This window comes from Knufia obscura (assembly GCF_036327395.1).
Source record: "Knufia obscura strain CCFEE 5817 isolate CBS 148926 chromosome Unknown scaffold_1, whole genome shotgun sequence".
In the NCBI taxonomy this organism is placed as follows: domain Eukaryota; kingdom Fungi; phylum Ascomycota; class Eurotiomycetes; order Chaetothyriales; family Trichomeriaceae; genus Knufia; species Knufia obscura.
The window spans coordinates 2,292,973-2,320,243 of record NW_027042687.1 but is presented as its reverse complement, the minus strand read 5'-3'; the positions used below and the strand labels follow the sequence as shown (position 1 = coordinate 2,320,243).

Genomic DNA, 27,271 nt, shown 5'->3' with positions numbered 1-27,271 from the left:
TTGGCCCGCAATGTTCTTAGGACTTCAGCGGTCCTTGAATAATTCACGTTCTATGACCTACGACACCGCGGCGATCTTGCCCGCAAATCATAAAACGAATGTTTTGAAGGTCGAGCTATTATTCATCCTGTATCTCGAATTAGGAACGCCTACATAAAGACCTGATAGCCACGCGTAATAGTCCATATAGACTTCTGTGCAAACCCTTGATGACTGGCACCTGTCGTAAAGAACACAGAGTAACGACGGACGTGCCAGGCCTAGCCAACGGTCTTGCAGGGGGAAATTGCCGCCTCTCAATCCTGCCAAAGTGGTTCAGAGGCCTATGATGAGACCACCAGGCTTGCTACTTAGCGTCGGTTATGGTGATAGTCATCACAAGAGACTGATGATGAGCTGCAGTCGTCTTGGTGTTGACGACTAGCTTGTCGCCGGCCTGCGGCGGGAATGTGAATGGATCACCTGGATTAGCCACCGGGTTCACCCAATCATTGTATCCAGCGTTTTTGGTGTCATTTGTTTTGTACGTCCAATAGGGCGCCCAGCCCAGGCTGCTGACCTGCATACCCTGTTCGATCGTAATACCGTAGCGGCAACCAGTATTTGGATCCTTCCATACCACTCGGCCATAGCAAGGATCCACGTTTACGGTAGTCCATGTCTGTTCGAAAGATAGCGTTTGCGAACCTTGGATCTTTGAGAGAGTTGAGGCTGGGCTGGTGATGATGTTGATATAGGGGCTTGTATTGTCGTAGACAGTACATTCATCTAGGTTGAGAACGACGCTGGAATAGTTGACCCAAGTCTGCGAGTAGGGCCCAGTATCTTGATAGTTCCCTTCTTTGCGATCCTCGTGAGTGTCGCGGCCATCAGGAGCGCCCTTCGATTCCTCACCATCGGCATCTCGCTTCATCGTACCGCTGTGAGCAGATACATAGGCTGGCGGAGCAGCTTCTTGAGAAGCTGGTTCAGACATTGTCGATCACGGCACTAGATGATGTTTAGACGACTGTACATCCAAGAATTCTTCGCTGATGCTTGGGAGGGCAGTTTTGAATACAAAAGTAGAGCTATACGACCAGTTCCAGCCGTCCAGGGCGCGCTTTGAGACTTGCATGGCCCAGTCCAGTCTATCAGCCAGCCACAGCTCTGCTATTGAAGCATTAGAAAATGTCGCTTTGGACATGTGCTCGTGGTGTGGCAGCCAGTAGGCAAGCTGGACGCCACTGTCAGGACGGCTTCAAGGATTTGACCAGCATTGTAATGTAGAGCGTAATGAACATGGTCGAGCATATCAGTGATTCGTCCCCTAAGTTTCAGCTTGTAGCGAGGCAGGAAGTGGTTGACAATGTGACAAGCCTCTGTGATCGTCCATCCAATATCGTCATATGATAATTGGAGTTGCAGGTGAGCTGAAAATACAATCGCCCAGTAAGGGCAGTCCAGCGCACAGCTTCGACGCCTCATCATGCGACGCATATGCATCTGTTCCCACACACAATAATAGCTATGCAGGAAATCGTCTAGGGGCTGCTATAAGTCATGCTCTCGACATCCTGTTTGACCTGGTGTTCGTCCACACCCTTCCCAAGACCTTACCTGCCATTATCTTCCAGATATGAGTCAGATTCTCATCTACTATGTACCTAACGATCGTTGGTATTGTGGAATCGCTAACACCGAAATACGATGGACATTTGTTGAAGGATCAACGCTACCTCATTCCCCTAAGGTAGACAGAAGCAAAATCGAGTCCACTACCCAGAATGAAACAGGTGCCAAGGAAGCCAAGGCAAGTTCACCTTACTACTCGCTAGCCTTGTATACCATAGATGTCGAAGAAGCGGCTGACCGTGCTCCCACCAGGAGCTTAAGGGTGCTCCCGACGAGCAGGCCGTTCGGAACCTTGCAGATGCAATGTCGACCGGTGATCCGAACGTTTTCACTCAGAGCCTTCAACAGGGGATCATCTTCGAAGACGTCGTACTGCAGCCACAATTTGCTGAGGTTATCACGGTCACGTACGAGGGGGCGGTGGAACTCACGATGATGGACTCTGTCTTGTGGACAGCAGCGGAAGGAGAAGAAATGTTGGTTGATTGGGCTGCTGTCGCTGCAGACATCATCGAAACGTTGCCATTGTGATGGACCAATGTGATAGTCTTGCTTTACTGCGACCATGCTTTCTAATACACGACTCGAGAGTGCTTTCCCTTAGACATGAGCAGTATGTCACCCATGAATCACCATGCTACAACCACACCTCCATCCTCAATCTCCTAACTAACCGATACAACAAAGTCATAACGGGAAAATCATGCCTAACATAGAGCAGCACTACGACGTCGAGACTTCGTGGCTAGATGTAAGAGGAAACCTGATATTCGGGCAGAGGAACAGATGGGACAAGGAGCATATGGAGAGGCAGGGGAGGCCCCAGGCGGGATTGTTTCGGCGGTAGGATGGGTAGTTGTGAGATGAGATGGCGAGGATGGATGAAGAGGGTGGAGTTTGAGAGGTGGATGAGAGTGTGAGGAGGTGAGATCGGGAGGTTAGCAATAACGGCTGATCTGCTCTACTCTGCTCATGTTTGAGGCTCTAGATTTATGGGTTGGTAAGTACCGGTCTTTGGTTGACAATGTTTATATTCTGCGGCTAGATAGCTTTGTAGCCTATGGTGAATACGTATGCTCATCTCGTTCCACTTCTTGTGTGAAACCTGACGCGGAAGCTGCGCGCTCGTTTGAGTGACGTCCTTGTAACCTGCTTTCACTCGCGTAGCGAAACGAGCCAACTTGTGAAGCAGCAAGCGTTTTCCCATATGCTCTAGCTCTGAGCTCGTGTGGTCGATTTTGCAGACGAGTGTTATCGAAAGGACAGGAAGCTGCTGTGAGGAGCTGGCCCAACAATCGCCGAAAGATGTGCCTGGTGGCCAGCTTTTGTGTATAGTGTCCCTGCCACAACGGCATGTACACCATGCTGTTTGACCGATCGAGATCGAGTTCCACATGTGCTCCTTCAGTCCCGTGGGACATTCAGATGTGATCGCCTTCAACATAACAAGTCGCCTCGTCCTCCTTGCACTGTTCGACCCTAATGTCCTACACAGTCAGCAAAGGTCAAGAGCTACCGCTGAGGTCGGACTTACCAGCTCGAACCGAGCCCCACCAGTGCCACCACGAACATCAATCCAGAACGTACATTGCAATAAATGAGGTCTTCTCCCTTCCAACGTCTTCGCAAGATATTCTTTCAACTCCAGATATAAGTTGTGTTCACCAAGAAAGTTTTTGAAGCACTCCTTGAAGACGGTGGGCCATTTCGTGGCTGGTACGGCAGAACCTATGTCGTAGAACGCATAGGGTACTGCGACGGAATCGTGAGTAGTGGTATACTTCTGTGGGGTGTATCTGAGAATTTGTTCTTGCGCGTTTTGCTTGCTTTGAAGCCAAACGGGTTTGTCCGTACATTGGACAAATATGGTGCTGAGCTTCCCAAAACCGCTGCCATTGACACCGAGGCATACATCAAGACCAATTTTGTCTCTGACGTTGGTATGTAGCTCGGTTGTGAGTTGCAACATGGTCAAGCATACGTACTTGACGAATGGCGTTGGATGCAGAGAATCGAGGAAGACGTCCCAAGAGCACATCCTGATGTTACTCGTGAGCGACTGTAAGAAATGCGGAAGCGCGTCGATGAGGTATGTCTTCGAGACGAAAAGCTGCCCGATTCTGTCCGGTAATGTAACAGTTATAGCGCCATCTTCCGGGATGCATTGTCCTAGGAGGCCAGATCGAGAACGAGTGACCGTTTTAGGAGGAATGTACCTCTTAATCGAGAGTGAAGCGTAGTGGTTTGCTGCATAGGCATATTGGTAAATAGTGTTGCGTATCTCTCCAGGAAGCCCTTCATATGTTAGGGCCTGCGCTTTCTTGAATCTTCGAGCTCTGCCTGGCCGGCCCTTCTCAAAACCCCGGACATTGCTGGTGGAGAGCTTCCAGAGATCCGTTGCCGGTGTGAAAGAATAGCCTCTCGTCTTCGCATCATAAAACCCGAAATAAATTTTCTCCGTGAGCGCCATCGTAGTGGGTATTGGTAGAGTGTGGAGATTTTGAAAGAACGGGAAACGTAGTTGACTAAGCTGGAGTTGTATGAGAGATATGGTGATCGAGAGATAATAGAAAGTTGTCAAGAAACATAGCTATCCTGACGGGTTGGCGACCGAGTAGTGGAGTCTGTTTCTTCTGGTAGTAGTGACAGGAACGCGAGCACAACTCCGCATGATTGTGTCTTCACTTCGCGCTGACTTATCCGTGTCCAGGTGAGCATCATTCACCGTATCCGCCGTAGCCCCTCCTCTTTCACTTCTGCCTTCACCTCACCGTCCAAACACCAACCCAAAAATCCACCCACCCACAACCCAAACAAAAATCACAACTGCACTAATAATCCCCGCCAACTTCAACACCGCAACCTTATCCCCACTCTTCGCCATCCTCCCCAACCGCCCCATACTACTCCTCAGATTCGTGCCCATACTGCTAAACGCCTCATTCGTGTTGTCGAGCGTGGACTGATCGCGCGCATTATCGTAGATGTTCAGGGTTATGTGTTTTAGCTGGGAGGATTTGGCGTGGAGGGAGGAGAGGAGGGCGTTGTTTTGTCTGCGGGTGTGTTAGTGTGATGTGACTATGCAAAGGTGCATGGCGGTTGATGGAATGGAGGACTGGTAGATTTGTGTTGGATGAGAGGTGAGGCGTGCTTACTCTTCTCTTGCGTATGCGTCTGTCATCTTGAACGCCTGCGGTTGTAGCTCGGACGGCTCCTCTTCCGTTCAGCCGCGCGAGGATCGTGAGGATCGATTAAGCACGTCCGTTGTTGTGACCCGGAAGCGTGATTGGAGCGGCAGAAGCAGTAGGCTCAGTATGGACTTCTGTTCAAACAGAGACCGTCCGTGATGGATGTTCGATTCCGGATCGGATGTGGTCGGATGTTCTTACGAGTCAAGAGTTGATGGAGATAGAGATTCGGTTTCGTGGTCTGGTAGTCACGGTCGTCGTTGTAAGTTACAGCTTGCGTGAGACGTCAAATGTGTATAGTGAGTACGTGAGACATGAATTGATCCGCCGAAGGAAGACGAGGCATGAGGTCAGAAGGCCAAGCGCGGCTTCCGCATGCGGCTTCCCGCTCAGCTCCGCTCCGCTCCTTTATAAAGCGTAATAGGACTGCCTTCAACTGCACGACAGTAAATATGTACCACGTATTGCGACACAGGAACAAGTCAGCTAACGCCAGGGACGTATTGTCGCAGCTGAACTGTTGTTGGGAAGGTACTCTAGGTCCTGATGTCTACTATATCATATCTACATCCGTTGCCCCTGATCAGGGCACCACCCATGCCCCCTTCCAATTGCCTGCGGTGTAGCCAATTATCCATAAGTGCGACACCAGCAGAAATGCTCCTGCCTTCACCACAGGAAAAAAGCTGAAATCACAGCTCATAGCGGCTCATAATGAGATTGGGAGCATTTTCAACTCCAAATGCGACTGAACGTCGTAGTATCAGACAAATAATATCTTGTCCTCCAATGCAAGTAATGGCCGTTTGTGTGCTTCGGAAATCGAGATGCTAATAATCAGACATGACATCGTATCGCGTCATTGTTGCAATGCTGAGAAGTGTGATGTGTACACTGAGAAGGTTGGAATTGCCGGTGTTGTATTCAGAAAAGGGAGGCGATTATCACCAGGTCTCCTGCTCGCGATCCGTTTCGTATTGCTGCACGGGTTGCTGCTGCTGCGCCCGGTAAGAGTAGGAATTATGATTCGTGTACTGTCCAGTATTGTGTGCGCTTTCTGCGCTCCGGCTACTGCCTCTTGTGCTTGGCCGGGAATTATTTTGTTCGTATCCATGGGAAGCATGTTGGCCATCATAGGTTACGGGCTGTTGCTGCTGCTGATGTTGGGAGCTTTGTGCGGGCTGTTGTTGCTGGTCCTGCTGCTAAATTAGGTCAGTTTTATTTTCTACAAAGTATTTTAGGACACATCATACCTGCTGATATCGCTGATACGTGCTGAATTCATCAGATTGCTGCTGTTGTGGCGGTGGCTCTTTCTGCTTCTTCTGATGCTTTGCACTCGTCGGCAAATTCATTTGTGGGTGCATCTGCTGTACCTTCGCAAGATAGCTGTACATGAAGTTGCTGAGCAGAACCTGAGAATACAGCGCCCGTCTCGGATTTGCAAGCTTGATGTGTGCCATGCGGTAGATGGCACGTTCCTCCAGTATGGAAAATCTGGTCCAGCTGTAGTCAATATCGGGCTTGAGTTCCCGACGTCGTGGCTCGGGCGAGAGTCGCTGAGAGCTCTTCTTTGCCTCTTTCTCCGCCTTCGACTTCTTACCGCCAAACAGAGAAGAGAAGATGCCATCCTTCTCCTTTTTATCGCCCGAAGATGCTTTTCTTTGACTTTCTTTCTTCCGTTCCTCTTCTAGACGTACACTGTCACGGTCAAGCTCGATCGTTTCCCGTCGTCTTGAGCTACCATCGATGGAGTTTTGCAGAACATCCAATCGTGTGCCATCGTGCCCTTGTGTGTTCCTGCCAGGCCTGCCTTTGCCTTTATCTTTGTCGTCATCTTTTCCAAGCAACCACCCCCAACCAGATTTCTTCGACTCTTTCTTTTCCTGGGATTGCTTGTCCACAGTCAGGGTGGGTATGAAAGACAGGTTGGCCGTGTTCGTATCATTTCCAGGCAGTGGTGATGGCTGATCTAGGCTTTGCTTGGGAGTGGTCAGAGGTGGGATATCTGCGCGTGAGCCTTTGTTTGATATTACAGACGCGCTTGAATGTGTTCTAGGCATAGGCGGACGGGTTTGCGGCTTAGGCACCTCGCGAGAAGATGTGCGTGCCGGATGCTGTTGCGCAGGTCGCACTTGTGGTTGTGGTTGATCGGAAGGTTGTGCAGTTCCTATCGTAGGGCTTGAAGCAGGGTGTTCTTCACTCGGAGGTGTTTCGATGATTTGTGGCACAGATTGTCGATCCGCTTGTATGATGTGCCTTCTACGAGTTCGATGTTCAGGTGCACTTTGTGTACTCAAGCGATCTGTACTTGGTCCACCCAGAATGGAATCGAAAGTGTTATTGGCTATTGTTGACTGGGCAGGATCTTGTGGTGGCGATTGACTGCGCCCAGGTAGTGAGAAGTTCTGGGCATTTTGTGCAGTTTTGGGTGCTGATAAGCTCAGAGTGTCCGCCAACTTGGCAGAGTCAGGAGAAGAAAATGAAGAGAACTGTACCGGAGTGTCTGGCACTGGCGAAGAATCTCCTGCACCAGATTCCTGATCTGGTGTCTGTGTCCTTTTCGACCCGCGCTGAGGACGATCTCCTCTTCCTCTCATCCCACTTCCTGCCCTTTGATATCGTGTCTTGGTTGATCGCTTTAGGCTCGAAGACGGTACAGATGGCAGAATGAAGTCCTCGTTCTCGTCTGGACTCTCAGGTCTTTGTACCTGTATATTATTGGCCACTAGAGTTTCCAATTCTGCCAGGTTGGGGTCCGACGGTTGATGGCGGTGTGACATTGACCGCTTGCGTTCCAGAATGTCAGCACCATCTCTGTACCCAGAGGAGTTGTTAACTTCTCTCGAAAGCATGGACTTCTTCCTTGCCAGACCGCTGCTGTTTGAACTAAGTGAGGCGCTCCTCGAGGACATAGACGAGGAGCCCAAGGTGGAAAGATCACCCGACCGCCTGTTTATCTGCTCGGCTTTGCTATCGAGGAATGTCTTGAACTCTTTCGGGGCCAGCTCTGGGTGTAATCTTGCAGGCACCCAGAACAATCTTGCGGCATCGTCATCGGAAGCTGTGGAAGAGGGCGCACTGGGTATAGCAGCAGGATTGAGGGTCGGCAGGTCGGGATCTCCAGCGGCATGTACGTCCATAGACATCCTTCTGAGAGCCTGCAAATTGCTCAGCTCCTGAGCCACGGCAGCCGGGCTCGATTCATAGTCTATATCATTGAGCGGGAATTGCGCCTGGGCAGTCTCTTGAGGAGACTGTTCTCTTGCAGCCATAGCTGGCCCTTGTGTTTGTCCATTGACGTTCTCGAAGGAGTAGCTCCTGACAGGATGTGGTTTCTGCTGACCATTGCTGGGCTCGAAATGGCGAGGCGCAGGCGCATTGTTCTCTGTGCCGAGTCTCCGAGGGGAGGATGTCCTTTGTGGACTAGTCATGTCGTCGTCGGCGGCAGCAGAACGGTCGCTATATACTGAGCTTCGGGCCACGGAGGGGGCGTTCGAAGCCCGTCGAGGATCTCGCTCGTCGTCGTCGCCGTACAGGAAACCGATGGTCTCGGTCACATGATGACTATCGTCGCTAATTGAGAGATGCGGTGCATGTCCTCGCGTCCGAGCAGCAAAGCTCGCGCCACGGGGAATGTCACGATTTCTCGTGGAGGTCTGTCTCAAAGTGGGAACGTTAGTAATCGTGTAAGTCCATGGCATTTTCTGCCTTGCTTCGGGCTGGTCTATTTCTTCTCGGGGGTATATTCTAGGCGGGTCGTCCTCGTCTAAGGGTGCGGCCAGCATAGCGAGGGGGGCTCTATGCGTACCTGCATCGGGCAGCCTCAGGCTGTGACAAGCAAACAGACTCCAGCGTCGCAGTCGAGTGACAAGTCCTTGGTGTCTTCGTCTCGTGTCAACGGCTGCTGTATGCCACCATCCGTGCTTTGTCTGTGCGGTATATGTTTCGCGATCTGGTCGGATCGATTGTGCAGTATCTACAGGGAGATGATGCGTTGTGTTTCCAATTTGTCCTCCTAGGCTCTCTCCACAGGTGCTCGTTCGCTGTCAGATATGTATTCGTGGTTCTGGGATTAGACAGTTCGGTGGAGGAAGGCCGGCAATCTTGGTGGAATGTACAGCCGGCGGAATATGTCGAAAATGCAAGTACGAACGACAAGGAGTCTGCGTGATGAGAGCAAGAGCCAGATAACCAGTCGGAGAACAGGCGCGATTCCTCGCAAGTCTGGTGGTTCAATTAAAGGTGCGACATCATTGGACACTGAAACAAGCCGGACCAAGCACTGGCGAGGGCTGGCACAAGAGGATAACCACTCCCGGACCGCTGTCCATGCGACGTTGATCTCGGCCACGGCGCCTGCCAGCAAGCCAACGCCGAGCCTGGACAGGGGTATTGAATTTGTGGCTTATCTCCGCATTGTCTTCCAAACTGTAAATAGAACCTGCATCTTATCACGAAGTTAAGCAAGACCACCACGGCGTGCTCTGACAGTGACTACTTCTGGTCATCCTGATGAGGGCAAGGACATTGGTGCTTATGCTCGTGTTCATTTTCGGTCCTTCAAGGTCACGGTCCACATCATCAGTATCGAGAAGAGCTACGCAGGAGTGCGAGGGTCACTGAAAGGTACTACGCAAACAGGGCTTAAGTATTTCTTAGACAACTTCATAACCTTCTTGCTCTCTCGTATTGCTCTCGTGTGTGCCTTGCGTCCTCTCAATCAGTACCGAGATAATGAATTCTTTCATCCCCAAGGGTTATCAAACGGATCAGATCCGCCAAAGCCACCCGTCGGCTTCGTCGCTGCTGGTGTTGCGGCTGATGTCCATCCTCCAAAGTCCTCATCGGCAGCCACTGTAGGCTGTGCGGTTGGTTTACTAGCACCTGAGATAGGTGCTCCCCATCCTCCAGAGATATCATTAGGTGTAATGCGAGACGGTACACTGCCGAGTTCTACCTTGGGGGCTGCAGGCTTTGCGGGTTCAGGAGCGCCCCAGGCATTCGAGTCTGCTCCACCCCACGGGTCGAACATACTGGCGCTCGACTGCGAGGTCATGGCTGGTCGAGTTGGCTGGGGCACCGGTGCAGGTTTGGGAGCTGTCGTTGTAGGTGAAGATAAATTGAATGCCGAGTTGAAGGCTGGAGGACTCTGTATTGGCGGGGATGGCATCTTTGCTACTGGTGCTGGTGGCGGTCTTGACGGCGCCGACGCGAAATCGTTGAAGCCGTCATCTGCAAACAGGTCCGCAGGTATGGACGTCGCTTGAGGTTTCACTGCAGGTGGAGGTGAAGCTGCTTGGGTGAAAGAGAAATTGAGTGTGTTGGACGGCTGTGGTACCGCTGCTGGCTTCGGAGGTGGAGGTTTGCTGGACGAAGCGGAGAAGAAGTCGCCACCACTTAGGGGAGGAGGCGAAACGACTTGAGCCGCTGAAGGAGCAGCTTTTGCAGGTAGCGCGCTCGGAAAGCTTAGACCAGCCATAGATGAGGACTGTGGAGGAGGCGACGCCACGGGGGAGGAAAGTCCTCCAAAAGCCGCAACTGATGACTGTGGCGGCGGAGGTGACCTCGCAGTCGAAGGTGCACTGGAGAAGCTCATGCCTCCAAACGCATCAGAGAGGCCGCCAAAGGCGTCCTGCTTGGGTGCTGTGGGAGAGGCCATCCCACCGAAAGATGTCTGTCGTTCATGTAGTGGTTGTGTTGCAGGTTGAGGCTTTGGTGCACTTGCATACAATGATAGAATGGAACTCTTCAGATCGCTCCGCGCGTTGTTGCCCTGTACTGGGTTTGACGCGACACTTGATGGTCTCCCGACTCCAGCAGATTGAGGAGCACCGAAGAAGTCCAGACCCATGAGATTGCTCGATTGACTCGCTGGCTTTGCTGCCGGCTGAGGCGGTGGTGCAGGTCTACTAGCCACAACGTCTGTTGTACTTGGACGAGCTGGAGGCTCAAAGTCGTCAAACAAATTCACGTTGGTCTGTTGTGGAGGCGGCTTCATCGCAGCTTGCGGTTGCGCCTGTCTTGAGCCGGTGGCCTGCCTCTGCGACGTGCTTCTTTCAATCTTCGCCTTCTCTTGCACAACATTCAGTGGTACATCGTCGTCATCTCCAAGGGTTGAGGGATCGGGCATGGGTCCGTCCATAACCCACCGTTTCGATTCGTACTTTGTGCGGATAAAGTTCTCGATCTTAGATTCCGACGGTACATGGCCAGGCTGTAGTTTTGCCTCCCAGTACTTGTTGGCTCTTGAGTTGCCCCATTTCAGTACGCTTTGTAATTGTTCATCTGTCCATGCATCAAGATCAACAGATTTGACTCGACTGATATGTGTTCCCATGCCACGGTGTATGCCCGAGCACCTTATGCATACGAACACTCCTAGGTTCCAACTGGCCCATCTGGGGTGCTTGTTCCTCTTGCAGTCCGCACATACTTTGTTGCTTTCGAGCTTGACTAGTGCTTTGAGTGTTTGTGCATTCTGTGCTGCCCTGTCGTTGCCCGCAGCTGGGCGGCTTCGATTCATCTTTCAAGTTGGCAGTCGAGAAACCTCGGAAGATGTGAACTACAATGTCGGCAGGTGAACGCAAGCAACTTATATCGAGGTTTGGGACTCTCAAGGCAACAACAATAACAATGTCTGGTTCATTTAACGTACCAGTGTCGGTCTGCCACTTGATGCGGTAATCTAGCACGCTCACTGCGGTCGATCACAAAGAACGGTTTGCGGTGGCACTACGGACGACCATTAAAACCCGTTTACGCAACGACCCTCAGAGGGCAATAGCACGAGGCAATACACGAGGCACGCTGAGACCAATTGTGATCGGCGAAGACAACTTAGATGTGAACAGTTTTAATCTTGAAGCCAACCTTCACGCTGACCCACGTACGAAGCAGTAGCCTGCGCGGGCAACGCAGGACGACGCTGATGCATTGCATCTCAGAATATCGGATATCAAGCTGAACAACTCTCGCTCTCGCAACATTCGAAACATGAAATCTACTTAGCCTCGCCATTGCCCGTCTGAGGATCTCCGGCATTGAACTTCAACGAGACACTGTTCACACAATGCCTCTCGTCTGTAGGTGTCGCATAGCCTTCTCCCTTGAAGACATGGCCTAGGTGACCACCACAATTGCTGCAAACTATCTCCGTCCTCTGCATGCCGAATGTGCTATCGGTGTGTCGTGTGACGGCGCCAGGTATCGCATCGAAGTACGCTGGCCATCCGCAGCCGCTCTTGAATTTGTGCTCCGCCTTGTACAAAGGCTTGTTGCAACCAGCGCACGTATAAACTCCATCCTTAGGCTGATGTTTATCGTACTCGCCAGTGAACGGTGCTTCCGTGCCCTTTTCTCGTAGTACTCGGAACTGCTCTTTGTTGAGGACTGCTTGCCACTCTTGTGGTGATCGCTCGTCAGGGTAAGACATCTTTTCCGAAGCCGATGTTCCGAAGAGTGAGCCTAAGAAGGGGATTGTTGGCATAGACCGGATGGTGGCGCGATTTAATGGTAGGCCAAGTGACCGAGGTGCTGTTGCTTGATGTCGAAGTGTGGTGTTCGAGAACGCGTATAGTGTTCGAATGAGGTTGGGGAAAGATGGAAGGCGCATTACATATATTTGTTTGTCTCAAGTCTGGGGCGAGCGTCGAAGGCAAAGGAAAGAAATGATTTGGAAGGGGTCATATTCAAATGTATTGGACTGTTGCCCGCTGACGCTAGGATCTCAGTAGATCGACGTCATCAAACCAGATTGACTATTCTCAGATAGGGTTAGCTTGAGCACCACAACGTCGAGATTATGGAATCGTGAACCCTTTCCTAGGATTATCACCAACGCAAAGTGCACACCAGAATAACACGGACGAATACATCGAGCAGACCTTCAACACGTCAAGAAAGTACGGTCTCCATGGCTTTAAACGTCTATTCATAGTGATGGACTATTCGCTGGTAACTTAGAACTGTGTGAAGCCCAACTGTACCATACATCCTTAGAGTTTCGCTGCAGACACGCTGACTCTATAATGGTAAGCCACTACTACGACCTGCAAAGAATATCAGCCGACAATCTTCATCGACCAGAAAGGACTCACTTGAGGTGCTCCTCGAACCAGGCCACCGCCTGCAGGAACGCGGACTCCTTCGCGTATTGGACAACCCGGTTGTTAGGGTCTCCTCGGACGGCGAAGCCGTGCTCAACACCAGAATACAGATTGATCTGGTATGGCTGACCAACTTCCTTCAAGATCTCCTCGGATCGATGTCTCTTCTCTGTCGGGAAAATCTGATCGGTTTCAGCGGCGCTGATGGCGAAGGGTCCTTTTATGGCTTTGAGCTCGTCATCATCGACAAAGGAAGGGTGTGCAGAGTATCCGACATCAACCTGACCGGGCTTCAAGAAACGGACCACATATTTGGCTCCAAAGCAATATCCGACAGCGCCAATTTTCTAGATGGTCATCAGCCATTGCACCCTGGCAAAAGACATCAACCTACCTTCACACCATACTTCTCCCTCATTGCTTTGATGCTCTTTTCGATGATAGGGTCTACCACGGGCGGTAAGTGCGCGATCTTCTTTTCGCTATATTCGCCCTGCATCCATTTCATGATGTCGAAGTCTCCTGGTCTATTCATAGGAATAGGGTCCTCGTAGAAGAGATCAGGCATGAACACGAAGTATCTGCCAGACAGTCCTCATCAACAACCGCTAAGCTTGAGTTTCGAAGCAGCGCTGGCATACCCGTTCGCAGCAAATTGGTCAGCTATGAGCTGAGCGTTATTGAATCGATGTCCGATAACATCTGTAATTCTGATCGGGTCAGCAATGGCGGCATTGCGGAAACCGAGAGTTGACTTGCATCAGGATGCCATTCTCTGTCGATTTGTCTGGCGCCTCAGAAATGTAGGTTTCGAAATCTTCGGTTTGTTCATATCGTCCGACGGCCTTGCCTTCATGCTTGACGCCCTGAAAGCAGCATTGGCCTGGTGGATTGGAAGACATGATGGATTTTCTATGTTCGTGGGAGCAAGTTGCGCAAATTCGGGCCTGGTGTTCTGATTGCACTCAACTCAAAACGCAGCAACGATGCTTTAAGTACTTCTCAATATTACTGCATGAACCTACGAGCATCTCAATTTTACAACAGCCCCGCCAGCAGTCCGATGTGCTTGCTTAAACCCGTTGATGATGCAAGTGGGGTTTCCAGAAGCAGCATGCATTGCTAGTGCAGCAGATAAGCTTTTGCCGAAAGTAACTTCCTCGGTACATGGTTCATGCACCCCTTGGACGGCCGCCGACATCGCTCTTATTAGCCAACAATGTTGAATCGAAACGACGTGCAACACGTTCCTGCCTCGAAGCCCAAGTTATCTCATCACCTCAGTGCGAGGCTACAACGTCTCTCGCGAGTCACGGTACACGCTGATTAAGCTTATGCTTCCAGTCGCTTCGCGCTTTTATGTGCATAGGTGCGACCAGCTTCACAAAGACAAACTCATGGACAGAGTCTGAGTTTTATGTCCAAGCAAGATGACTGGGATCGAAACGAGACTGTGAAGCTGTCGTCAACCACTACACGCAATGACTGCACGCACGAACCTGCTTAAGCACAAAAAGTGTCGACCAGAAGATGGCACCAGGTCAGAGGCCACTTTCCATCCTGTTCGGTGTGGTCGTAGTGAGGTGAGTGATTTTTGGTGTCGCACACTCTGGTGAATTCGTGTCTGGATGGACAACAAAGTCGCAGTACCGTTCGCCATCACTGATCTTGCACCTGCGGCCCCCGCGCCGCGTTATATCTTCTCAGCATGGGCATACTTTGTCCTGAATGTTCCAGTACCAAATCCCTACGACTCGTACAAGACCTCGAAATATCATCTCTGTTAGAAGTACGATATGCTACCGACCACGATGTCCATGAGTCCAGCGCCAACAGACCTTGTGGAAGCTAACGTCACCGTCAATGAGCACGGGCGTGCTGCACGACTTAGGCATGTGGTGCCACAGTCTCCAACGAAGCATGAAGTTTTCCGATACCAAGACCTACCTCAAGAGATCAAATACCGGATCCTGGGGTTCACCTTTGCCTCCGACCAGGGTGGTGGTGGAACAATATCGCGCAACACAAATACCGCCTTGCGCGCAGCCCGAGTGGGCATGATCGATAACAGCAATCCTTCAAGGTCCTCCGTTTTCTACCTGAAAGTCCGACAGGACTTTGCCAGTCTCTTTGTTTCGAGACAATTCCTCCAAGATGCCCTAGCGATCTACGCCAAGAAGGCCTATGTCGAAGCTCATTTCATATATCAGAAACCCGCAAACCCTAGCAAGACGATAAAGCAAATCGTGTCTATGACTGTCAAACAGCTGATGGCTTCCATTCCCACCCTCAAGAGTGAAGAGTGGCGCTTGCAGTATATCTCACCACCACTGCGGCCTGTGGATCTGTCAAAATACATGAAGAACTTGGCCACTATTGACATCTACGCCGGTCAGCGCTACATCTGGACGCGAGCCGGAGCGACGCCCAACGGAGAGGCCTTCCTGTCTGAAAGAGAGATCCATGGGCTACCGCTCAGTGTCCACCCCAGACTCCGTCGTGTTCTACGCTACCAGAAGTGAGCGCTTTGCAAGGCAATCTACATTTTCCCGGCAGTATCCACAAGCTGTGCAGAGTGATCAGATACCAGAGGCAACAGACTGGCACCTTCACACAGTACATCCTTGATGGCCAGTGGCCGTCTCAGGTCTTCTACCTTGTAAGCGTGCTGTGCTACGTTCCCGATGTGCGTCACAGTGGTACCACGTCACAGCTTGTCAAACGAGAGCTGATGCTGGATGTCAAGGTCGATGCCAGAACATATACGCTTGTCGCTGTGCGGGTGTATGTTGGTGCCGAGGTTCACGAGCCTCCGCCGCCACCTCTTCTCAGTCATACCTATGACTGAGGCAACAGGCGTGCTGGGTAGGCAGGCGTGGGCGCGTACAAGAGATTGCTTGAGGGAATTGGACGGCATTGAGTTATAGTGTTCTAGCTAATCGGGCCAGCACTAAATCTAAAGCTATCGATCTAGTGACGGATCGAAGGACAGTCAATATGGATTGGGCCGCGAGGTAGTGCTGTTTACAGGACAAGAGCCACGGAAGGTTGCGCATACTCAGACGTAATACGTATGGTCTTTTAAACTGGTATGCTAATATGTAGGTGACCATGGAACCGGATAAAAGACCTCAGGTATGAAGACGGAGTTATAATGCCAACGCAGGTTCCCGAATATTATACATACAGCGTTTCGTTGCGAAATCAGACATGATCTTGCCCCTTTTCGATGATCGTTAATCCACGTTTGGGTATCTCCTCTCACTTCACAGGAAATGTGCGAATACACACTTGTCGCCATTGAGAGCCTGGTGTACTGTCGTCCTTCGATGTTGCGCATAAAGAGCACACGCATTCGCATCGGTGTCTCCTTGCATGCATTCGAGGTGGAAGACGGAAGCAGCGGCCTTCACAGCTTCGAACTAGGTACCCAATATATCCACATGAAAGAACCGACTGAGCGCCGACCAGCGCCATGCTTTGCAATGCCCCACTGTCCCTGATGTTATACATCGAGAACATACTACTCAGCACACTTGTAATGCTACTGTAGACTATACAGCACCTTCCTCACTTGCCATCATTCTCTTTATCTTCCATCGTTTTCCTTTCCCACCTCCTTATCCCCATTTTCATCCTCATCCTCGCCCTTCTCGCCCGTCTTACCCTCCACAGCCTCCTTAGCAGCTTCCTGCTCCGGTGGCTCAACAGCATCACTCCTCGCTAGCTCCTCCAACGCATCAATAGCATCCTCATCCTCTTCATCATCAAACTCTTCTTTCTTCGCCGCAGGTTTCCCACTCTTCACCTCCGGCAATTCCGTCGTTGGCCCATCCTCCTCAACCTCACCACCCTTCTGGCTCCCCACAACCTTGACAGGCTCATCCTTGACACCAGGCGCCTTAATCGGCTTCTGCACATTCAAATCCCAATTTATGACACCCTCCTTCCCATACCTCGTCTCCAACCACTCATTCGCCTTCTTAAAATGTCCACAGCCGAACCATCCCCTCGCCGCACTCAACGGACTAGGATGCACAGCCTTGAGCACAATATGCTTCGCCCCAGATATCTTCGCGCATCTCTTCTGCGCCGGTGCACCCCACGCCAGAAACACGACTCCTCTCGTGCGTACCTTGGCGACTAGATCTATCACTTTCTGCGTGAATGGTTCCCACCCTTTGTTGCTGTGGCTGTTTGCTTCGTGGGCTTGCACGGTCAAGCAGGTGTTTAGGAGTAGGATGCCTTGGTCTGCCCAGGGGGTGAGTAGACCGCCGTTTTTGGGCGGAGGGGTGAATGTTGGGTACTCGTCTTTGAGCTCTTTGAACATGTTCTTTAGGGATGGTGGGGCGGGTGTGGGTGGTCGGACGGAGAAGCAGAGGCCGTGGGCTTGGTTGTGGTTGTGGTAGGGGTCTTGGCCGAGGATCACGACTTTGACGGTGTTGAGGGGGGTGTGGCGGGACCTGATCAGGAGTGTCAGCAATGGATAATGAGGTAGTATATGGACAACGCTCACCAGCTGTATACTTCTTCCAGTGGTGGAAATATCGTCTTTCCTGCGTCGACCTCGCGCTTCAAGAACCGCTTCAGATTAAGGAAGCCAGGCGTGACAACTTCATCCTTGAGGTGCGCGAGCCATGTCGGATCTAACGTGTCTATCTCGAGCTTGAGCAGGTCCTTCTGCTCGGCATTCAATGTTGACACCCATTTCTCCTTGTCGAACTTAGGTGCAGCTCCTTGAGCTTCTGGGGTGGATGAAGAGGCGCCGTTCGTGGTTGAAGGGACTACTTTCGGGGCGCCGAAGAACGAGGTAAGGGTCGAGTCTTTCTTTGCCTTCTTTGGATCGTTTGCAGCAGCTGTTAGCTCCGCCTTTCGTTTAAGTGTTGACATGGAGCTGAGATGCCGTTGGGACCTGATCCGTAGAGTAAAGTGGGAATGGACTGGTCGAATATTCCTTCCTCTTATTGTCAGAAGCACTGTCAAGGAAGTTGAAGCCAGTCTTGCGATGTGCTGGCTCTTGCAGATTTACGTACTCGGGGGCTCCGAACAATAAGTTGTCGCACCTCAGTCTGTTACAATTTCGAGAAGACGCGTCAGGATAATGACGACATCTCGAGCGTGCTCATCTACGCGTTTTAGGTCAAGCGTTAGGGGTCATAAGGCTCGAGAAGCTTATTAGTCAGCCCACGGGAAGTTGCACTTCACCCCAGGGGTGCCGAGGATTCTTGCCCTGTAGTTCTTGAGAAAAAGAATGCTTCAATGCCGTCCAGCATGTACGACTCCGGCCACGTGTGCTATCTACACAGCGCATTATGCGCTTGATCAATGTCCAGACGCTCGCTTTCGAAGAATTTGAGGGAGATGCTACCACAGACCTGAAGTACGGAATCCTGTCTCATCGGTGGAGAGAGGAAGAGGTTACGTATCATGATGCCATCTCAACCGGACTACATGATATACAGAAGAAAGGCATCGCCAAGATCAAACAGGTGTGCAAGCTAGCATTACTATCAGATCTTCAATATGTCTGGGTCGATACCTGTTGCATCGACAAGGCCAGCAGCGCTGAATTGTCAGAGGCTATCAATTCCATGTTCCGCTGGTATCAACAAGCCCATACATGCTTTGCATACCTCGATGATATCGATCTAGGAGGTGCCCCGGAATTGAGCATGTGGTTCTCTAGAGCCTGGACCTTGCAAGAACTGATTGCGCCTCAGCATGTGCTCTTCTCCGATAAAGACTGGGAGCCTCTGGGCTCGAAGGCTGACTTGGCAGATGGAATCTCTGCACGGACTGCTATACCTCGCGACGTCTTGAAGAACAAGCTCAACATCTACAGCCTGCCTGTTGCACAACGAATGTCTTGGGCAAGACGAAGAAGTGCTCGTCGAGTGGAGGACATAGCCTACTCTTTGCTTGGCATATTCGATGTCAATATGCCGCTGCTCTATGGGGAGGGTAGCAAGGCTTTCCGGCGCCTCCAGGAAGAGATCATCAAGCAGAACAATGACCATACCATCTTTGTATGGACAACCAGAGCAAACAGTATCGGCAGATTACTCGCCCCATCTCCAGACAGCTTCCCATCTAACAGGGTCTTTCATCTCAGGCCCTCACGCAAGGGCGCGACGCCCTTCTCTATCACCAATCTAGGTCTTTCGATCATCCTACCATTACTACCATGGCACTCAAATACATATCTAGCTCTCCTTGATTGCGAGTTGGCAAGTTTCGAGACCGCAGACACCTGGCGTCAACCTGGCTTGTTCCTACGCCGTAGTCGTCACAGTGACCTCTTCGAGAAGGTGAACTTCTTGTCGAAAGATTATGGATTCCTCCACGAGTTCGACACTAACCGCATAAAAACCAGAGACATACACATCGCGCTTGATACTACAGCAACCCGGAAAGACAGCACGAAACTGTCCGGCAATACCACGACCACATATCTTAGGACTCTTCTTAATGAAGAACTGTATGGCTTCGTCCTACGGTCAGTCGAGGTACATGACGGACAAGGTATTCAGGACATCCTCAGTGAGTGTCTCATTTCAACCAAGCACAAATGGGACGAGAGCGACCGTACTATCGAGATGCTGCCAGGCACTGCTGGCGATGCAGTCATCGTAACTCTGCCTGAACATCCCGCAATTCCTTCCGGGATAAGTGCAGTCAAGCTCGGATTCGATTTCGATTTTCGCCCATGCTGCATCATCGGCGTAGTGCGGAACGACCGCAGTGTAGACGACCATCGAGACGAGCATTCCCCACAAGCAATCGACTCGTGGGGAACACTTGCAGCCATCGACCTGGATAAAGAGCGAGGCTGGCTTGGCTTGGGCGACGATCATGTCATCCCACTATCCAAACAGAGTTACTGGTTGCTGAAGGGCGATGCGCTCCTGGGCCTCTCAGTACTTCTTGGCCCGCCCACGAATGCCAACCAGAAAACACGTGACTACTGCTTTGCGGAGCATCAGATCAGCGTGCGTTTAACAAGAGAGCCACATCGCGGCAAGATCGCCTGGATGTTCGATCTCCAAATCTCGCCGTGTCCGGGAACCTTCTGCAGTAGCCATAAGCGCCAGGTGGATGAAGACACGCTATCAGCACCAGAGATCGTTGTGTCTCCAGCTCCTCATTCCATGGTCGTCATGAATGACTGGGAGAGCCAGCCAGAACCCAGTTCGAGCTCGAAAATTCTCCGCAGCAAGCGATCGAATCTGAATATGCAGAGACTCATACGGTATCTTACCTAATTATCTAGGTATGTAGACGGTCCGTTCGATCACACGACTACTCATTGTCGAGACTGCGCCAAGACACGGGCTGCTTATCGTTATCGGTGTCTGCGTTTATCATCCATGTTCATCATCGCACCTTCGCTTATTTCGATGCCAGGACGTGCTTTCCTTCCCTCGCGATCGTGCCTTCCTTCTCCAATGGTTGCACCTGCCTCGTAGGGTCGCACCTGCCTCGTAGGGGTGTGCCTTCTTTCTCTAACTATCGTACCTTCCTCCTCTCGTGACCGCAGAGTCTCCTCTCCTGATCGTGCCTCCCTTCCTCATAGCCGTGCCTTCGGGTTGAGAGAGAGTTCCTCCCTAATATACTTAGATTGATTATGCAACATCGTGCTTTCCGCATCCACTTGTCTCGTCGGTCGTACACTCCTAAGCTATGTTCGCCGGGCACTCCTTCCTAGCTAGTCGGGTGCCGCATGACCCACCCACCCGGTCGCGCCTTCCTTTCCTCGTCAACGGCTATATAGTACCTGCCCTTTACTCAATCGCCGGAGACAATGCAGATACCGCCTTCGATGCGTGATGCATGCGTAACCCAAAGTGAGCGCGCCATGCCAATACAGGGTATGAGCAAAGCAGCGAGCATCTACGCGTGCTGCAAATACAGCTGAGCGACACCGTAGAATTGATCATGTTGTCCTTCTAGCCTGTCACATATAAATACTCCGGACCGGCATATCTAATCACCCCTTTAGCTGAATACACAAGATTAGAAGCTGAAGGCTGCACAGATTGTTGAAAGATGTCTTGTCTTACGTAGGTAGGCATCTGCAAGTCTCTCCCTATCCTTCTTTCACTCCCTCCATACCCTGTGCTCTTTTCACCATACAGGCTGTTGCTCTTTAGCAGGGTCTCTTATGCCTGTCGCCTAGTCACCGTTGGCCGTAGATGAGACTTAGTCCGACCAGTCGCCCTTGATTCCGGCACGGGCAATACTGCGTAGACAAGGTCAGATTTCCTACCCGATAGATCATCGTTGATTAAATTTGCATCATCTCTTGGGATCGATCGAGGCTGTATTGTGATGCTTCGTGGCGGTCATTAATTGCATTGTTAGGAAGTCATCCCTGGCAAAAGTCTTGCCTTTGTGAATACCTCACGATTCAAGATGGGCCTCAGGACACGAAGTGCGAAGTTACCGTGTACTCGCCTCTTACGATCGTCCTGATATACTTGGCTACGCTGCCTCTCGTCGTTGTCTTCCTTGCCACGCCCTTCGTTCCCGACAACATCCGCGATTCTAGATACAGTGGTTCCGGGAGATACTGAAATTTGTTTCTCCTTGTTGGCGGGCTCGACAGCAGGACGTGGGATAGGTACTGGTCTGACAGCATTTTTAAGATGTTGTTGCTTGTGCATAGCAGGGCTTGAGCATTCTGAACGAACTGTCCTTGGGCTCGAAGATTGTCCCTCCTCACTGACACTGGCAGGGTTTCGTAGCATCCTTGGTAGCTCGATACGGTCCAAATAGGATATTGCATCCAGCGTACTGGAGTTCGAGGCTGCTCTAACTTCGTCAAGGCTATGTATCAGTAGACGAGCACAGGCTGCTGCTGTAGCCGCTGCATAAGGCTGCCAGATATCATTCTTGTGGCTATCAGCGTAGTCGCTGATTCCTCGAACCATGGCGAATATATCAGGCAACCCGCAAGCTTCCATCTCAACGGCAAGTGCTCTTCGTTCTTCCAATACTGCTCGGCCCTTGGCATGTTTGAGCACAACGTTACCGGAAGCAACAAGGCCATCGTGCACTCTTGGTGAGGTATCCAAACGTGCGAGACGCTTTTGGGCTTGCGCACGGTCGCAATCATCGCATGTTGATCCGCCGGCGTGTCTGTAATCCACATCGTACAAGTCATCGTAGCCTTTGCCAGGGTAAACCCAGCCGTCATCTTTTCCTGTGCTTCTTCCTTGCATGCAAGTGATCTCGTTCTTGATCTTCTGGCCTATTTGGGATCTTCGATACAGGAATTGTCCTAGCCCATCCAGTAGATAACTGGGAGCATGTCGGACGTCTTGAGTAGATATGAGACCTCCAGATGTTTGCTTGCCTGTCCTCCAATCCCACGTCTTTGTAGCGATGACCACATCGCCTAGCCGGACATCTGTCTCTTGAGTCCATATACCGCCTGCGATTCCTACAAGCAGACAATAACTGCCTTCCTCCTCCAAACTTGGATGGGCTTGAAGGAGCTTGTTTGCACAATTTAGCGCTGTGAGCGGCCCGATCTGTTGATACGGGAACGGGACTGCGACAGCCAGTCGGCCTCGAATCGTTCCATAGAAATACTTCGTTCCACGTATCGTTTGAGGAGGCAAGATGTTGTCAAAAGTAGCAAGCACCGCCTTCAGCTCGGTGTACAGCGGACAGATATAGCCAACCGTGACATCCTCAACCACCGGCATTGTGACTAAAGGTGCTCGCATCTGCAAGCAATGGGATAGCACATGAGATCTGTTAAGGCTGACAGGTAGACGTCACAAGTCAAGTGCCCATATGAAGTCGGTTCTATGGTGCGTATCTCAAGGACAACACTCGCAAGCTTAGGCTGGCGGACATCTTAGTGAAAGATCGCAGGAAAGACCCTTGGCACTCGACTTGTAGGAGCGATGTCAAAGTCAACGGCCAATTCAGCACACTGCGGGGCTTGGGATTTGGAAGGCGCAACTCGACTGCAGGCTAGGCGAGCATGACCAATCAGAAGAACGTGCCATGCCATCTGGAGGGGACTATGGGCTCGTGGCTGCTGATGCTTCAGCCGACAAAAAGCGTTGGCTTCTTGATTCTGGTTGTTCGTGAAAGTGAGACGAATCTATCGTCGCTCACAAGCAGGAAAGTATGCTACAATGAACGACACCTTTCATGAGCGTAAGCAGAGCTTCACGTGACCGTCGCGGTTGCGCTACTGCTCACGCCATCCAAAACCCCCACGAATTATCCACAGCCCACTCCAACCGTCCCTTCAACACCTCCCTCGAACTATACTCAGGCAACAACAACCTCCCATAACAAGTCTGACTAGTCGGCAAACGTCCATCCTCGTCTCCATTCCTCTGAATAATGAAGATGACCCCATCCCATCCACCTACCGGTATCCGATCACTGGCCGTCACAAACGCTAGCAGCGCTCGGAGCTGCGACTGATTAAAATCGTTGGCGAGGATGTCCCAGAACCAGTGTATGATTGGGTCGGAAGGCAGGAAGCCAAGAAGCTCTGTCGTCTGTCTCCAGTCGTTGATGTTAAGGGGTTGGGATGTTGGCTGGCCTTGGACGAGCTGTTTGAGGACTGAGGGGGTGAAGAGGGCTAAGGAGCGTGGTGATAGGAGGGTATGTAGGCCACGGAGGAAGGCAGTGAATTGTGGTGCGATCGTGACGTCGGTGAGGTGCTTGATGTAGTCTTTTACGAAGCTGTCACGGTTATCGTTCGTGACAAGTGGTGCTTCGGCCCCAGCTTGTGAGGAGCTGGGGCTGCTGGTGCTCGAAATCTCGGTGGGCTGACCAATCTCATCGATCTGTAGATCTGCGAACTTGCCTAGGTATCGATCTCTGTTGACAACATCTGCTGTTGTATACTGTGGCTCAGGACGTGAGGTTTGTGGTTGCGTCCCTTCGTCTCCGCCTAGTCCTTTAGCTGATTTCTTTGACATGTCAATGTTGACGTGGGTGCCGAAAGCTTCATATGTGAACTCGTAGGTCCGACCTATCACATCGCCAACATCACCGTCATCCCAGCTCAGCAGCTGCTCGAAGCTCTTGGCGAGCTCAGGCCACCCATCCTCGATGTGCTTGATCTCCTTGACTTTTAGACCAAGGATCTTCCTGTAGAAAGCAAGCGGCATTGTGATTGGAAGGGTCACCCCATTGAAGATAGCAAGCGACATCAGAATCCCCAGAGCTTCGTATTTGTACAGCGGCTCGAGTGATCCTGGCCGGAACCAGGTCATACGTGTTGTTGGATCTGTTGTGAACATACCGTATCGCACGTCGAAGGCCTCGGCAAATACAAGGCGGAAGAATTCCTGCTGCACACCGCCATGATCGAGGCCTTCTTCGCCCTTGTCTTCACCAAGCCGTACCCTCAGTGGCCGCGTCAGCTCTTGTCTCTCACGATGCCAGATCTGTCCGATCGCATCCTCAAGCACATGTTCACGACCGATAGTCAAGACGAAGTACCGGCTCATGCGTGGTCTCACCTTGTCCAGCACCTCATCCATACGGTTTGGCTGTGACCAACGTGCATGTACCATTTGAGCCTTTGCGTTCGTAGAGACCTCCAAAGCTTTCTCATGCGACAGCTTCATGATTTTGAAGTTCAGAGACCTGAAGTACCTGACTAATATCACTGGTGGGAACAGGAAAGCATATTGAAGAATGTGCATCCGCGTAGCATCCGGCCTGAAGCTCAACCACTCGTAAGGCATCTCAGTCTCATCGAATGCGTGCTCCACAAGGCTCATCCAGAATTCCGAGTCATTAAGACCGAGTCGTTCCCGCACTTGATACAGGCCTTTGAGCATTTCCAAAGCACCGCCAACAGGACCAGCACGTCGAATAATAGGGCTGCGGTCCCATTTCACAAGCAAGACTGCTAGCATGAACTGAAGTAGCTGCATGGACTCCGAAAGGCTTACCTCTTTGCTGCACACAAATTCGACAATTGTTTTGACGATACCCGCGTCAGACACCGTGTCAAGGGGTTTCGCTCTCTGCACTTTCCTTGTAGCATCAAGTGCAATGCGAAAACTGATAAGGTTGGCGATACCAGTGAACAACTCTGCGAAATCGCGATCATATGGCCAAAGACTATTCATGAAGCCTTGATTGACGAATTCAGCAGGGTCACACGACGGCTCGATGTCCCAGAGAAGGCTGCGCGAGAAGGCCTTGCGATTCGTTCCCATTACGTGACTTTCTTGGTCCAAGTCGGCGGAACAGGGATCCATTGTTGAACGTTCGTTCTCGAGAGCATCGAGATCCGGCACGACATCTTGCATGGTGGCCGCCATACTGAGCACCAAGGCGATCAGGCGAGCAACCTCATCATTCGTGAGAGGAGTCATATCTTTCATTACGGTAGGTGTTGAAATTTTCAAGTTCTTCATCCAGGACGGCACGATGAAGCCTTGCTCGATGGCTCGCAACGTATGACTCATGATACGTGGTTGCCCCTGATCTCCGGGTACAAACTGAATCAAGTCTGTAACGACCTGGAGAACTGATGTCCAGTCGGGATGATTCATTCCAAGCATGCCAGCAACATTATTTGCGGTAAGCTTGCGCCCAGTGGCAGCTTGCATGGCTCGAACAAGGCCGTCACCCGGCGGCTTGTAGCGACGTATGGTCTGGCTTAGTGACAACTGAATGCCATCGTCGTCTTCTTTCTCGCGGAACCTGACATAGTCATCCCACGTACGGGCTGAGGCTAGCAACCGGCGAGCATCAGAGAGGACGAAGTATAGAGATTGCTCTACAAAATGATCAAATCCATTCGGTGTTGACAACTCTGAAATTGGTGGGTCAATGTGCTCGCTGCGATTGATAAGCATATTTCTCAGCCACAAGATAGCGCTTGGAGGCAACAGTTTGAAAGTATATGCAGGACGGACTGTGCCTGACATTGTCTGTTGAGGTGTCCCGCCAGTCGCGGATGACCTTTTTAAGCATTTCGCGGTCCTGGATGACTCTGCCGACTTGCTTGTATGTGAATGTAATGAATCCCTGGAACTCGCCGGTTGTTCAGGTACGGTCTGACTATGCCTGGCCGGGATATTGTCTTCCTCTTGCAATGCATTAGCTGTGCCTCCTCCGTCGGGTAGCTGATCGAGTTTCCGAAGCTCATTTCTCGAGAAAATGGACTGGACAAAAGATGCATGATCATTTCTTAGCCTTTGCGAGCGACCAGCACGAATTCCACCAGCCGCATCAGGGAGCTCTTCATTCCTGGTATAAGATACCGAGGACTTCACTTCCGGGGACGGCGATCGTTCTTTGTCAAGCCCTGCAACCTCAAGTGTAGACGTCTCCTGCTGGCCAATGGGGTTAGTCTTGTGCTCGCTGCTTTGATTCAATTGAGTACTGCCGTTGCTCTTGGAAACTCTTGGTGACTGAACGTGGCCGTTACTGTGGTGCTCTTGCTTTTCCGATGCCGTGCTCTGCCTCCTAGGAGCACTATAACGCCTGGATCTGCCATCCTTTGAAGTTGCAGCTCTGATCTTATCAAGGTACTCGTCTGGATCGGCATACCACGGTATGATTGGGTCGTTACGGCACAATCCATCATTGTGTAGGTTTCCATCCAAACTGCCTAGACTAGACTTCGTCTTGCCATAGTCTCTCCTGGAGCCACGGCTCAGATCCCGCCCATGGGTTGCATATTGCTCAACACATTTTGTAGCAAGCGCACGAGCACTCACGTCGGTATATGGCCGTACAGCAGCACCTGAGACGCGCTTGCGATAGCTGAAGCAAGTTGGTACATTGCAGTATGGGTTTCTGCAGCCGTATGTGATCTGGTTGAGGAAGCGGCGGTGCAGCAGCCGGAGTCGTCGCTCGGAAGCATGTGTTCGATCAACGTAGATGTCTCGAGGATTGTGGACGGTCGTGAGATATTGCCGCAGGCTTTCAGGTACGTCTCTGGCCGGGTCAAAGTCGCGGAGACTTGCGCTGTCAAATGCGGTAGTTGTTGAATGCATAGCTCATTTGTGGTGAGTAGAAATCTCCGGCGCATGCGCGATGCATATGACGAAGTTCTCGGGTCAATACCGTCAGCAAGTGAGTGTTTCGTTTATGTTGAAATAGATTTACAATAATTACAACGAGTGTAGATTATGCTGCTTGTTAGATACGTAGATTTGCTGTAATAGTACAGACGATCAAGAGTTTCTCGAAGAATTAGCATTTGAGTCCTGTGATACAACAAGGAAAGCGCCGCCCGGAGAGGTGATCGCAAAGCAGCCACGATGTATGTGATATGTCCGTTCCGTTACAGCGGCACTACTGCCATCAATAACACATTATGATATACACTGCCCAGTCATTCTGCACGCACGCTTAGGT

At 51.3% G+C, this 27,271-nt stretch overlaps 13 protein-coding genes across 13 annotated transcripts; 3 read left to right on the top strand and 10 right to left on the bottom strand.

The window, feature by feature from the left end:
* Window positions 1-346: 346 nt before the first annotated feature.
* PMZ80_000879 (uncharacterized protein) lies at window positions 347-976 on the bottom strand (the record flags this gene model as incomplete). Its single annotated transcript, XM_064869329.1, has 1 exon — window positions 347-976. The coding sequence occupies one exon, from the start codon at window positions 974-976 to the stop codon at window positions 347-349; it is 630 nt and encodes a 209-aa protein (XP_064734826.1).
* Window positions 977-1,917: 941 nt separating this feature from the next.
* Window positions 1,918-2,145, top strand: PMZ80_000878 (uncharacterized protein; the record flags this gene model as incomplete). Its single annotated transcript, XM_064869328.1, has 1 exon — window positions 1,918-2,145. One exon carries the CDS (start codon window positions 1,918-1,920, stop codon window positions 2,143-2,145), a length of 228 nt encoding a protein of 75 aa, XP_064734825.1.
* An 890-nt stretch (window positions 2,146-3,035) lies between these two features.
* PMZ80_000877 (uncharacterized protein) lies at window positions 3,036-4,084 on the bottom strand (the record flags this gene model as incomplete). The annotated part of the gene is made up of 2 exons (XM_064869327.1): window positions 3,036-3,101; window positions 3,149-4,084. The coding sequence occupies 2 exons, from the start codon at window positions 4,082-4,084 to the stop codon at window positions 3,036-3,038; spliced, it is 1,002 nt and encodes a 333-aa protein (XP_064734824.1).
* A 297-nt stretch (window positions 4,085-4,381) lies between these two features.
* Window positions 4,382-4,795, bottom strand: PMZ80_000876 (uncharacterized protein; the record flags this gene model as incomplete). The annotated part of the gene is made up of 2 exons (XM_064869326.1): window positions 4,382-4,667; window positions 4,770-4,795. The coding sequence occupies 2 exons, from the start codon at window positions 4,793-4,795 to the stop codon at window positions 4,382-4,384; spliced, it is 312 nt and encodes a 103-aa protein (XP_064734823.1).
* Window positions 4,796-5,746: 951 nt separating this feature from the next.
* PMZ80_000875 (uncharacterized protein) lies at window positions 5,747-8,590 on the bottom strand (the record flags this gene model as incomplete). The annotated part of the gene is made up of 2 exons (XM_064869325.1): window positions 5,747-6,004; window positions 6,056-8,590. The coding sequence occupies 2 exons, from the start codon at window positions 8,588-8,590 to the stop codon at window positions 5,747-5,749; spliced, it is 2,793 nt and encodes a 930-aa protein (XP_064734822.1).
* A 959-nt stretch (window positions 8,591-9,549) lies between these two features.
* AGE2 (ARF GAP with effector function(s)) lies at window positions 9,550-11,328 on the bottom strand (the record flags this gene model as incomplete). Its single annotated transcript, XM_064869324.1, has 1 exon — window positions 9,550-11,328. One exon carries the CDS (start codon window positions 11,326-11,328, stop codon window positions 9,550-9,552), a length of 1,779 nt encoding a protein of 592 aa, XP_064734821.1.
* A 477-nt stretch (window positions 11,329-11,805) lies between these two features.
* Window positions 11,806-12,237, bottom strand: MSRB3 (Peptide methionine sulfoxide reductase B3; the record flags this gene model as incomplete). The annotated part of the gene is made up of 1 exon (XM_064869323.1): window positions 11,806-12,237. The coding sequence occupies one exon, from the start codon at window positions 12,235-12,237 to the stop codon at window positions 11,806-11,808; it is 432 nt and encodes a 143-aa protein (XP_064734820.1).
* Window positions 12,238-12,846: 609 nt separating this feature from the next.
* PMZ80_000872 (uncharacterized protein) lies at window positions 12,847-13,445 on the bottom strand (the record flags this gene model as incomplete). The annotated part of the gene is made up of 3 exons (XM_064869322.1): window positions 12,847-12,853; window positions 12,902-13,257; window positions 13,305-13,445. The coding sequence occupies 3 exons, from the start codon at window positions 13,443-13,445 to the stop codon at window positions 12,847-12,849; spliced, it is 504 nt and encodes a 167-aa protein (XP_064734819.1).
* Window positions 13,446-14,721: 1,276 nt separating this feature from the next.
* Window positions 14,722-15,758, top strand: PMZ80_000871 (uncharacterized protein; the record flags this gene model as incomplete). Its single annotated transcript, XM_064869321.1, has 2 exons — window positions 14,722-15,428; window positions 15,485-15,758. 2 exons carry the CDS (start codon window positions 14,722-14,724, stop codon window positions 15,756-15,758), a joined length of 981 nt encoding a protein of 326 aa, XP_064734818.1.
* Window positions 15,759-16,499: 741 nt separating this feature from the next.
* On the bottom strand, window positions 16,500-17,800 carry UNG1 (uracil DNA glycosylase; the record flags this gene model as incomplete). The annotated part of the gene is made up of 2 exons (XM_064869320.1): window positions 16,500-17,373; window positions 17,427-17,800. The coding sequence occupies 2 exons, from the start codon at window positions 17,798-17,800 to the stop codon at window positions 16,500-16,502; spliced, it is 1,248 nt and encodes a 415-aa protein (XP_064734817.1).
* A 422-nt stretch (window positions 17,801-18,222) lies between these two features.
* Window positions 18,223-20,172, top strand: PMZ80_000869 (uncharacterized protein; the record flags this gene model as incomplete). Its single annotated transcript, XM_064869319.1, has 1 exon — window positions 18,223-20,172. One exon carries the CDS (start codon window positions 18,223-18,225, stop codon window positions 20,170-20,172), a length of 1,950 nt encoding a protein of 649 aa, XP_064734816.1.
* Window positions 20,173-21,267: 1,095 nt separating this feature from the next.
* On the bottom strand, window positions 21,268-22,620 carry PMZ80_000868 (uncharacterized protein; the record flags this gene model as incomplete). Its single annotated transcript, XM_064869318.1, has 1 exon — window positions 21,268-22,620. The coding sequence occupies one exon, from the start codon at window positions 22,618-22,620 to the stop codon at window positions 21,268-21,270; it is 1,353 nt and encodes a 450-aa protein (XP_064734815.1).
* A 504-nt stretch (window positions 22,621-23,124) lies between these two features.
* Window positions 23,125-26,907, bottom strand: PMZ80_000867 (uncharacterized protein; the record flags this gene model as incomplete). Its single annotated transcript, XM_064869317.1, has 1 exon — window positions 23,125-26,907. One exon carries the CDS (start codon window positions 26,905-26,907, stop codon window positions 23,125-23,127), a length of 3,783 nt encoding a protein of 1,260 aa, XP_064734814.1.
* Window positions 26,908-27,271: the final 364 nt, after the last annotated feature.